Raw genomic sequence first — 12,255 nt, forward strand, 5'->3', positions numbered from 1 at the left:
GGCCATGCTGCCCCCTCCCCCTTTCCGGCCAGTCTCTCCCCCCCCCGCCATCAAGTGTGTCCGGTATTTTTTCTAAACCTACCTGGTAACCCTACTCTTCAGTGCCCCCAGTGGAGCTGTTTAGTGATTCTAGAAATGAGGTGGGGCAGCTCCAACTGGTCCCCTTGGATGCCCTTCAAAAGGAAGCCTGAATATTTGACCTGACATTTCCTGCTGCAGACACCAAGCCCCTGACCAGATCACAAGCCCAGACTACTGTGGCTTTCAGCCCTTCAGTGCTTGCAAACAAAGCCAACACTTTCTGGGAGCAAACAATAACTTTTCCCTGAAAAGGGGCTGTGTGGTCCTAGCTGTGATTCTGGTGCTCCCCTTGCCCACGTGGTCCCAGCTGTGCTCGTTAGTAATTCCAGGAAACACTCAAAGGTCTCTGCAACAATTGGTTTAATTGCAGCTGGGATGACAAAGCATGAAATGGTTCCTGCTATCAGCCAATGACTGGTGGGGTTAAGGGAATTTGGGCACCTCATCTCGGTGGTGCTGAATCTAACAACTCTGGGTTGCTTTGGGGTGTAACCTCAGGCCAGGAGTTCTTGGGGATTGTGAAGTTTGGTTTGCAGATGATCAGTAAGTTTGGTTTAAGGAGTTTAACCCTTGAGTTACTGAGACAGGCTGTCCCTTGAGGGAAACCTTGATAAGGGAGCACTCTCGGGCTGGCTTGTAGCCATGAGGAACAACCATTTGGATCCCCTGTTAGAAGCATTATGGCCAGAACTCACTGCTCAAGGAGGCCAATTGAGCAGCTCCTGCCACCCTGTTTACAGCTACTGTTTTTGTCCCGTCCAGGAGGGGGGGGAAGATCTGAGAAGAGCAGGCTGCCGTGAGCAGAGATGTGACGGAAGGTGGAGAGGGACGGGGTGAGAGGGAGATTGGGGTGAGGTCTCTGGCAGTTTGCGGAGAGGATGACACATTGCTGATGGAGGCAATACACACAAGAAGCTCCCTCAAGGAAAGCAGGGGAGAAGAAGCAGAGCAGATGCTTTGTGTATGGGGTGGGAGAGCAGAGTCTGCCAAGAAGGGAAGGTTATGGGGCTCAGAGTTGGACAGATCCTGCAAACCTGGGGAGGGGCAAGGCCTGTGTGGCTGGAGGTGGGAGATGTTAGTGGTTCCACTTGTCCTACCAATGATTCCCAGACTTGTCTGCCCTTCCCTTGTGAGCTGCTCTGGGCCGCTAGGCTGGTGACTCGCCTGCTGGCCTGGGGGTTAGCGTGGGGTCTGTGTTCAGTGCTGTGTTGTGGAGGATGAAGTAGCACAAGTTTGGCTGGCGCTGGAAGCCCTGTCGCTCCAACATCTTCTGTGGTTCGAAGTTCTCCACCCGCACGTTGCCGTAACTGGGGAAGCCTAGAGCATGGAGCTGCTTGGCCATCAAGTTAGTCAGCACCATACTATAGCCACACCTCCGGTGCTGTGGCAGAGTGTAGGCGGGCCCCATGGCACCAAATGCATCTGAAGCTGTCCAGCTGACAGGGCGGCCGGTGGCATCCAGGAGGCAGGCACTGGGGAAGTGGCGGATGAGGCTGGCCAGGTACTTCCTGCTCCTCTCATTCCCCCCAAAGAGCCACGTCTCATTCAGCAGGTCGACATGGGAGACATCCAGGGGCGAGAGCCTCAGAGCCGGGTCCAGCCTAGGGGGGCAGAGCAACAGGACAGAGCCCAAAGGATCAGTGATGGGGAATGAGACCCCAGGATGACGACTGGCCCGAACATCACAAGTTTTTTGTTTGTTTTTTAAAATGACACTGGATTGCTGGTCTCCCTTGAGAGCTGATCTCCCCTGTCCCCAACCCTGCCAGGGCTCTATGATTTACTATGGTGATAGTCCCCTCCCATTTCCTCCCCAGCAAATCATTCTGCCCCTTCACAGGCACCCTCAGCCTCCCCTTGGCACCTCCTCGGTTCTTCCTCCCCGCCCTGCCCTTGGGGGCTCCTGTGGGTTCCCCTCTGCCCTTCCTAGTTGTTCCTGGGATAAGGGGAGCAGGCACACCTTGCTGTCCCATTGCTCACAGCAGGGGAAGGGAAGGAGGGAGCAGAACTTCCCTGAGATGTTGAGCAATTTCTGCTGTTACATTATTGCTGGAAGAGGAGGGACAGGGACTTCTTACTACAGCAGCTTTGATTGGCTTGCTCTTCCCCAAGATACTGTGTGGGAGAGGCAGCCAGTCACACTGGACTGCCCCACCCCCAAGCCCAGGTGGGGGCAATTCCTATGATGGTCTTTGTAATCCAGGCTCCAGACCTGGCCAGGCTTATGGGACTCCAGAGGAGTTAATGAGAGAGTGAAATGCTGAGGTGAGGAGCTGCCTCTTGACAGGGATGGAAATTGCAGGGCATTTCTCCCCATGAGGGGTGTGACAACGCGTTGGGGTTTTCCCATCTCCTGCACCCCCGTAATGGCACGGAGAGACTCCACCAGCCAGTAGAAAGAGGGAGTTTATTGCTTCTCCAGGATACAGCACAGATGTAATCTGGTTCCAGGGCAGGCCTAGGATGCCTCAGCCCCCCTTGAGATGGGGGAGACTGGGCCCCTAAATTCCAGCCCCTTTCCCTAGGCTGTCTCCTCCATGCTCCCAGACAGAAACTATCCCATTCACTCCCAGCCAGGGCTCCCCTTCCCTTCTTCCCAGGGGAAGAACTCGTCAGACAGGTTTGAAGCCCCCTTGCATAATGACTCATCCCCTGCCCTGCTGGGCCGTGCTGCAGCCAGCAGCCAGTGGAGGTCACTCACAACCCAAGCCTAGCAACCAGCAAGGTACCCACACTGCACAAGGGGTTAGTTCTGATCTGACCCCAGCACAGGGAGATTTGTTGGCCCAGGCGGCGGGGGTGGGAGAAATGGGACATGGACGGGGCCTTTCCCCTCTTAGCCACATGGTAGCACCACTGCCCAATGTCCCTTCTTGTTAGAACGGAGCACTTCCTTCTCTTGGTAGATACCTCCCCACTCCCCAAATCACCCGCCCAGGTACCACCCCCTCTCTGGCTGCATCTAGATTGGCATGATTTTCCGGAAATGCTTTTAACGGAAAAGTTTTCCGTTAAAAGCATTTTCAGAACAGAGAGTCTAGATTGACACAGACGCTTTTCTGCAAATGCACTTTTTGCGGAAGGGCGTCTGTGCCAATCTAGACGCGCTTTTCCTAAAAAAAGCCCCGATCACCATTTTCACAATCGGGGCTTTTTTGCGGAAAACAAATCTGAGCTGTCTACACTGGACATTTTGTGCAAAAGCTTTGCGCAAAAGGGACTTTTGCCCAAATGGGAGCAGCATAGTATTTCCGCAAGAAGCACTGATTTCTTACAGTAGGAAGTCAGTGCTTTTGTGGAAATTCAAGTGGCCACTGTAGACAGCTGGCAAGTTTTTCCGGAAAAGCGGCTGATTTTCCGGATAAACTGGCCAGTCTAGACACAGTTTCTGTGTCTAGGGTGAAAAGCCAAGTTCTGAACAGGCTGTGGGCAGGGCAGGCTCCTCTCTATCCTGGCCCAGGTGAGACGTGGTGCAGGAATGGGCGGAGGTTGGCCACTCAGTGTCCAAACCCCACCAGAGCCAGTAACTGATTGCAGGGGTGCCTGGGGCCACAGGCAGGGCCCCACCGGTGGCACAGAAGCCATTTGGATCTGGGTCTCCTGGTAGAGATTAGAGTTCCTGTGCAGGCACCGAAGGGATCTCCCCATCCATGGGTAGTGCCAGCCCATGGCCACACTCCCCTGTCTCTGCGGGGTCCCTGAGGGAGGCTGGGCTCAGCGCCAGTCCCACTGGGATTCTGCTGGTGGCAACAGGACCCCAGTGCTCCAGGCCCTGCATGGAGAGCAGCCAAACAGAGCCTGGGCATCCCAGTGCCCTGCTGGCCAATGCCCCGGCCGCTCGGACTGTTTTCTGCTCCGCCACTCTTCCTCCTCCCCCGCCCCACCAGTGTGGGCCCTGCGGCGCAGGCAGACACTGACCGGATCTCGGGCAAGGAGCTGGGATCCGAGTGGAGGTAGGTGAAGTAGCGGAGCACGTCCAGCTTGGCCCCTTTGGTCTCTGCAATGTCCCTGGAGGCCTCATAGAGCCCGTCACGAAATCCTGCAGGGGGCAGCGATGGACCATGTACCGTGGGGTCAGGGAATGAAGGGTGGTGAGAAAAGGGCCCGTAAATGTGGGGAGCCCAGCCTGGCACAGAGGGCAGGAGGGGCAGAAGTCTGAGCTTCCAAACCCACTTGCCTCAGGGACGGGGATGTGGTCAGCTGAACCAATCTGAGCCCATATCTGGCAAGGGGATGCCCCATGTACGCCAGCCCCCCATACTGCTCTTGGGAACATCCTTGGAATTGTGGGGGAGCTGAGAGGTTCGGGGAGGGCAAGATCCTGGGAGGTGGCCTGGACAGCACAGATACTCAGTTGCTGGGGGGCTCTCCCCAGTGGTGTGTACCCCACATTACCGTGGATGCGGAAGGCCTGGTCCCAGTTGATGGCGCTGCCCAGCAGGGCCCGGCAGGCGCCCAGGTCCCGGTAGTGCACTGCATACGTGTTGGTGCAGAAATCAGAGTCATCCGATGCCACCTGCCGGAGAGACATGGAGCCAAGTGGGGAACTTCCAATAGAATGATGGATCTGCCTGCCCCCTTGTGCAAATGCTCCCACTGATGACCCACTGTACAAACTTGACCCCTACTCTGAGTCTCTTAGGCCATGTCCAGACTCAGGGTTTTTTTTGGGAAAAGTAGCCTTTTCCCGAAAAAACTTCCCCTGCGTCCAGACTCAAGCCGCGTTCTTTCGAAATTATTTCGAAAGAACGCGGCTTTTCTTTCGATGGCGGTAAACCTCATTTCACGAGGAAGAACGCCTTCTTTCGAAAGTTCCTCTTTCGAAAGAAGGCGTTCTTCAATGTAAAGAGGCCGTCTTCGAAAGAGAGCATCCAGACTCGCTGGGTGCTCTCTTTCGAAAAAGCGGATTGCTCTTTCGAAAGATCCGCCTGCAGTCTAGACGCGATCTTTCGAAAGAGGCTCTTTCGAAAGATGCTTTTGAAAGAGCCTCTTTCGAAAGAAGCCTGCAGTCTAGACATAGCCTTAGAGGTGAAGGGCTGTATGTCCCTGTCCCCAAGCCAGCCTCTCCCCTGTGGGGCCAAAGAAGGGCCCAAGTCCCAGTCCCTATAGGGCCCCTAGAGAGGAAATGCTCTGGGTCCCATTGCACATGCCGTTCCCCCAGGTGCAGCACGGTGGCTGTGAGTTGGCACCTCTCTGCGAGGTCGAGTGAGGACGACTTTGAACTCAGGCCACGAATCCACCAGCACCTCCTGTCCAGCCGGGTTCCCACGGTTTATGTTCATCACAGCACCGTGGACCTGCCAGAGACAGAGAGTCCTAGGATCCTACAACTGGAAGGCCTTGCAAGAGGCCAGTAAGTCCAGGCCTCTGCCCTCTGGCAGGACTGAGCACCACCAGCACATGGCGGTCTTGGGGATCAGAGCTGGGGGGAGGGGCAGCAGTTCCAGCTTTGTCTGAAGCCTCCCAATGTTTACTGAGGGGTTTCGGCATCTCGGGATCCCTTGCACGTTAGGGGAGATTTTAGGCCTTCTGTAAAATGACCTCCACCTCCCCATTCCTGCCCCTGGGTCTGACACCACGGGTTTCTCTTGGTCACGATGGTCTCCTGCCAGTGTCCCCTGTTAGCTGTGCACCTGTGAGGCCTCTCAAGCACTTCAAATGCTGCCCTGCTGATTATCAGAGTGCCCACAGCTAGGTTTTTTGTTTCTCCTGGTGGTGCACATTTGTACATGGCATAATGCACATCAATTAATCCACACATAGATGAAAAAATCTGCACTTGGATGGAAAAGATTAGAGGGAACACTGGTTACCACCTCACAATGGATTCAGTGGACCAAGGCCAGGGCCTTGCGGGAGGGACGACTGGACCCGTGTTCAATTAATTACTGGGGACAAATAATGACGAAAGGGGCAAGGAGTGCGGGCTAAAGGTTTATAACTAAGGAACTGGATGGGGACACCGAGCAGAGAACCCCGGACGGTGCCCACTGCTCCTCAAAGCTGTCGATGGAGCCAGTGGATGCTGCCCAGAGGAACTCTGCCTGGATTCGTGACACAAGGGAGGAACGGAAATAGGCCACAAGGTCGCAGAGAACCCCCCCGTCCAACATCTTACTCCTGGTGTTGTAGATGGCGGCCTTTGCTAGGGCCAGGAGTAGATTGACGAGGAGGTTTTGCAACTTTGTGGGGCCATGGATAGGGTGTGCGTACAGGAAAAGGTGAGGAGAAAAGTTCAGCCAGAACCTCAATAAGAGGTTCTGGAGGAGCCGGAATAGGGGCTGCAACCTGGCGTATTTGAGATAAGTGTGCGCCAGGTTCTCCCTCACGCCGCAAGAGGGGCAGGTGTCCGGGATGGGGGTGAAACGCGCCGAGTACAAGCCCGTGCTCACGGCTCTGTGAAGGAGCCGCCAACTGATGTCCCCGATGGGCCGTGGAATTAGATCGGAATAGATGCTGGCCCTTCGGGGTCCAAGGCCAGGGAAGATGGCTGCCCAAAGCTCTGTGAGCTACAGATGAGGTGGTCTGGGGAATGTAAGTTAGCAGCAAGGAGAAAAGTGTAGAGGCTGGGTATGGAGAGGATGTGGCAGGCACTAGAGGTTGCGCTGAAGGACAGAGAGGAGGAAAGGAGATTGATGGACATAGGCCAGGCCTACTTCTAACCACCCTGGATTTACTCTCCCAATTTTTGTGTTGGACCCTGCTTTGTGGCTGATGGGCTTGTATTGCAGGGGAGATCCTGAGTGAGTGTGTGTGTGTGTGTGTGTGTAATGGAGACAAATGCACTGTGACCTCCCTCTCTCACTTGAGCCATGTGACCATATGGAGAAATGGAGGGAACCAGAGCAACCCAGCTCTCTGATTGTCTGGCACAGAGCCTGGCTGTGCAGTGACTGGCTCACAGTCTGCCTGTGCTGTAATTGATTGGTATGAAGCCAACCTTCCCTGTGATTGGCTGGGGTGTGGTCCCCCTAGCTGTGCAGGGTGAGCAGTAGGAATTGATGCTGGGTTTAGAGTATGGGAGACAGGAGATGTGGGTGGGGATGGGGTGGCCAAGAGAGCAGCCAGAACATGGGGGGAAGGTGCTGTCTGTAAGCAGAGTCAGAATCAGTGGTTCCATACAGATGACTGGAATGGGAAAGGAATCCTGGCTGTGGTTGTGTTCACTCAGTTTGCTTAGGCCTGCTAGGTATTCAACAGTTAGAATGGTGTTTTGCCCATTGTAACCAATTTGGATGGTTTGGGGTCACAACTGTGTTAACTTTAAATGCACAAATTGTAAGAGATGACCACCAATGTGTGTAGTTATTGGGGGAATGCAGAAAAGTCAGGCTGTGTTTAACTGAGTTCAGAGGAGAGAGAATCTGTCAGTGCACAGAATCTTAAATGGACAAGGCTTCCTCTGCCAAAACTCAGTTAAGTCAACTGGGGGGAGGGCAGAACTCTGAACCAGCCGGCTGCATGTTCTCCAGGTGAGAGCTGTGAATGCTTCAACCAGTTTCTCCTCCCCCATCCTCCATTGTAATGATAGAACTAGAACAGACTCCATAAGGGGTCTCTTTGTTATTTTAAAATGTATTCCAGTGGATGCTGGAATTTTTTGGCTGGTCTGTGCTTTGGGCCAAGAGCTGAAATCATTGAGGAGCTGAAATCATTGAGAAGCTGAAATCTCTAGGTTTGGCCCAGAGCCAAATCCATCACAAGGCTGGCAGGAGTTGTCGGCAGGAGGTGGCTGGCAGGAGCGGCTGGTGGGAGCAGCCAGCAGGTGGCCAGTGGCTGGAGGGAGCAGTGGCAGGTGGCAGACAGGGGCAGCAAGTGGCCGACATTGCCACATGCTCAACAAGGGGAGACATCATGGAGATGTACCTGTGGACTCTGGGTCTGCCCTGAGTGGACGGAGCCGTGAGTGAGGGATTTGAAGGGAGGGGGGAGCACACTGTGTGAGTTGGGGTTGGACTAAACATCCTGAAGCAAAAGACTCTACCCAGTGGACTCTGGGGTGGTGTCTTGCTTACGGGTTTATTTTGTTTTGTGCGTTTCTGTAGATTAATGCTAGATTACTGTTAATAGACTGTTTCTATCTCCAACAAAGTGCTTGCGAGAGGGGAAGAATTGCCTTTAAAGGCTCCCAATGGGTAGGTTGAAATTTTCCCAGTTTGCTGGGTGGGGGCTTGAGCCAATTGATCACATTGCTGAAGGACCCCCCCCCCCAGATACTGAACTGGGCCTTCTGGCTTCCAGCTGCTACTGGCAGAAGGGTTACATGTGCACAGGCAGCCAATCCCCACCCCATCCCTGGGGAGAGAACTTTCTTCCCCACTCCCATCCCTGTCTCAGGAAGTGGCACATGGGGGTGAAAGACAGGTCCAGTCACCAGCAGTGTCTCAGGCAGGCCCCTCCTTAGTGTCCCCTCCAGCAGCCGAAGCTTGGAGGAGCAGCTCAGGATCAGCATCTCCAGTGGTGGGAATGGGCCCTCGGCAGCTTCCAGCAATCACAGAGCAGGGTACGCCCTGTGGGGTAGAGACCCATCAGTTCCCTACGATCCTCATTGTCCCCGCCTCCCTGGAGAAATGCAGAGTGTCTGCAGCCTCCCAGCCCTGCCAAAATAGCAAACCCTATGAGATGACTGTACAATAACAAACCAGTCTGGCTGCAGCCCCTGTGATCATGAGGCCCTACAATAACAAACCCAGGCTGTGTCTAGACTACATACCTCTGTCGTCAGAGCCATGTAGATTAGACAGATAGGCAAAGTCAAATGAAGCCGCGATTTAAATGATCGCGGCTTCATTTACATTTACATGGCTGCCGCGCTGAGCTGACAAACAGCTGATCGGGTGTTTGTCGGCTCAGCGCGCTAGTCTGGACGCTCCCCTGCCGACATCAAAGCCCTTTGTCGGCAGCCCCATTATTCCTCATGGGACGAGGTTTACCGGGGCTGCCGACAAAGAGCTTTGATGTCGGCAGGGGAGCGTCCAGACTAGCGCGCTGAGCCGACAAACACCCGATCAGCTGTTTGTCGGCTCAGCGCGGCAGCCATGTAAATGTAAATGAAGCCGCGATCATTTAAATCGCAGCTTCATTTGACTTTGCCAAAACAACAAATCTACATGGCTCCGTCGACCCTAGTGTGCACAGGTGGTGTTCACATCCAGGCACCAATGGCTATATTCTCAGGGTAGCTTTTCCTGTCACTTGACTTCAATTTTCACTTTAAAAATCACTTTTCATGAGAAGTTTGCAGAAGTGTCACTTGGGTGTCACTTGGATGTCCCCAGACACAAACAGCAATGGGTCAGGCCCTCGAGTGAGTTAAATTTCTCTTCTAAGAGGCAAAAAAATCTTCACACTTTTTTCTCTTCACAATTTTGTTAAGCTGTTTTCGTGAGAGTCAAGACCCTGCAATAACACTCCAGTCTGGGTGCAGTGCCCTGCTGTAACCAGATTATCCAAAGAAGAACCCGCCCCCCCCCACATGTTTGGGGGAGAAAGGGGAGGTGCCACTTAACGTTTATGGCTCCCCGAGCTGTCTTTTTCCTTGCTCCGCTTTATATCTTAGCGCTCTGGATTGGTCGGTTCCTCCGACCCAGGAAGGGGGCTCGGGCCCTCTCTCACTCCAAGCCCCAGCCCAGGGCCCTACAGCAGGGATACTTGTCCCTGCCCAGTGGAGGGGGCTAGAATCCCTAAACCCTCCACTCACGGGGACCGCGGCCCTGCCCATGGCTGCTTCTTCCCGGTCGGGGTCTCAAACTCCCCAGCGTGGGGATAAGCTTACCCCTGCTTGCCTCCTGATGGGTGGTGGAAGGACGACCTCTCCCTTCTTGGTCCCCCCTTCCTTCTTGTGCTCCCGGCCCTTTTGAACGGGCCACACTCCGGCATCCCCTGCCGGCCCCGCCTCCGTGCACCCGGCCCAGCTCCTCCGGAGATTCTGGATGACCGCGGCCTGCACCTCCCCGTGGCATTCCCTTCCCCTGCTGGCCTGCTACTGCCCGGACCTTCCCCTAGCCCATTGTTGACTTTAATGCGAGGCAGCACGGCCGTACCATCTGCCCTGTCACACCTGCCCACCAGAGACCCTACAATATTACATCCTGTCTGGCTCGCTGTTGCTCCTGACATGCCAGGGCAGGTCTGTGCAGGCCTCGGGTGGCCCCATTAGCTCCCACTCACCTGAGCAGTCTCTGTGCTGGGATAAGGTGCAGCCCCAAAGAAGTTGGAGGGACAGAGAGCTGGTGGGGCAGTGAGGCCCCTGCTGTACAGCAGCTGGTTCTGTCTCTGCTGGTCTCTTGGGGGCTGTTCCAGCCTCTTATCCCTGAGCAAATGAACCATTAACAGAGTCTGTGCCTGGCTGGCAGCTGGGCCAGTCATGTCCCTGCCATAGCAAGGCAGGGTCAGGCTCCTTCCATGGGCAAAGGGCATGAGATGATTTCCTTGGGCCGGTGGAGAAGAATGTTGAGGAAACATGAGCACAGGCAGGAGTGGGGCGCAGGCGACCAGCTCAGCCAGTGCCCTTCAATCCTGACCCACATCCCCGGCTGTTCCAGCCCTGGGCTCCCACATGGCAGGTCCTGCCTCACTCTTGGTGTCTCTATTGTTTTGACTCAGGGATGGGCTGGGAGCCAAGCTGAGCCCTCTGGCGTTGACCTTGCCTCTGCTCTGTGACCTTCCCAGCCCCGTCCCAAGGCATGTGTTCCCTGGGATGCGCGGTGCCTATTTTCCCCCTGCTGTGGCCAGGATCTCACAAGGGTAGCTAGTTGCACTGGGTAGCAGCCATGGGGTGTGGGCTGGGCAGGTTTCCACCTACCCAAAGATGGAATCTCTTTGGATGGGGCTGTCACAGCTTGTTCCCTGCCAGGAGCAATGCAACCAGTATCTGCCCTCATTCACCTTCACCTGTGTGATTCAGCTGGAGTCCAGGCTCAAAGAGTCCTCAGGCTGGTCAGGCAAGGACAAGCTGAAGGCCGGGACCATGCTGGCAGCCTCAGCTGCTGCAATACCCAGCTCTCTGGGATCCATCTTGGCTTGTCTCCGCATCCTGGTGTGAGTTCCTGGGATGCTGAATCGAGGGGGGGGGGGGGCTCACAGACACGGTCGCCTCCCTCTCACTCTGTCTCTTGGTTCAAAGCTGCAATGTTGCTGCATCCATGTCTCCTGCTCCCTCGTCTGCCTGGCGGCCAGCGCTAAGTGACGGGCAAACTGCGGCTTTAATGCTGCTCAGAAATTCCAGGGGCCCTTCCCAAACATGGAGCCCAGCAAAACTGTCAGGTCCAAACAGTGAGGAGACCAGGTGCTAGCCCATTGGCCTGAACTCTTCCCCTGCCCAGAGCCCTGGGTTCCAGCTGCCCTGAGTGTGTTAGGTGTGGCTGTACAGAATGGGGGAGGGGTTTGCTAGAGCAGCTCGGCAGAGCTGGGTGTGAGACGTGGTGGTTTCAGGGGCTGTTCCCCTCAGCAGAGTAAAGCCCATTTCCTGCTGTGTGGGATCAAAGGAAAGGTGCCAGGGTAGCCTGTAAGACCCAGGTTGCCTCATTGTGAGTTGTGCACATTGTGTCACTATTGGGGCAGTGGGTCTGGCAAGGGACTGTCAGGAGGCAGGTGAGCACATGGGAGAGGTAAATGTCAGTGTCGTAGGAGATGGAGGCATCGTGCACCGGAGGGTGGCAAGACTGGGGGGGGGGGGGGGCAGCTGATCAGCTGTGGGTGGAGCAGGCTGGGGCCGTGTCTACACTGAAAATGCTGGAGCCCCAGTTCTGCCCTCCTAGCGCTATCTGCACGGGGCTTAGCTCAGCGTAACCACGTCCTTCCGGAGGGGGGATTTTCACTGGCTCAGTAACTCTGTCCTGTTGACCAGCCCTTAGTGTCCATCTGCCAGGCCAGCCTCGGGAGCCCCTGTTCAGTGCAGTGCCCTGGCGGAATGTGCGTGGGTGTGTAGTGGGCGTCCTGGGACATTGCTGCCCCCCGCACCCTTGGCTCCAGTGGAGTGGAGAGAATTCCTTAAGAGCCATTCACATTTTTTGAATTGCCTTGAGTTGCCTAGTCTTCCTTAATTGGCAAAATGGGTTCCTATTTGGAAATGGTTAGCAACTGCTGATTTAAAAGATAGGGGGGGAAAAATAGTCATCTACATTGGGACCAGTGCTGTTCAACTTGTTCATAAATGACTGAAAAAGAGGTAAA

At 55.1% G+C, this 12,255-nt stretch overlaps 1 protein-coding gene across 2 annotated transcripts; it reads right to left on the reverse strand.

Moving 5' to 3' along the window:
* Positions 1-426: 426 nt before the first annotated feature.
* On the reverse strand, positions 427-10,399 carry LOC102462715 (glycine N-acyltransferase-like protein 3). Of its 2 annotated transcripts, XM_075928542.2 has the most exons (6): positions 10,252-10,399; positions 8,456-8,591; positions 5,271-5,378; positions 4,477-4,597; positions 4,000-4,120; positions 427-1,682 (listed from the first exon to the last, which is right to left on the reverse strand). In XM_075928542.2, the coding sequence occupies exons 2-6, from the start codon at positions 8,531-8,533 to the stop codon at positions 1,229-1,231; spliced, it is 882 nt and encodes a 293-aa protein (XP_075784657.2). In that variant the 5' UTR covers positions 8,534-8,591; positions 10,252-10,399; the 3' UTR covers positions 427-1,228. The 2 variants fall into 2 exon arrangements, with proteins under 2 accessions (XP_075784657.2, XP_075784658.2); XM_075928543.2 differs by lacking the exon at positions 5,271-5,378.
* Between the last annotated feature and the right edge of the window lie 1,856 nt (positions 10,400-12,255).

Source organism: Pelodiscus sinensis, chromosome 5 (assembly GCF_052426305.1).
Source record: "Pelodiscus sinensis isolate ZL-2025 chromosome 5, ASM5242630v1, whole genome shotgun sequence".
Classification (NCBI taxonomy): Eukaryota; Metazoa; Chordata; order Testudines; family Trionychidae; genus Pelodiscus; species Pelodiscus sinensis.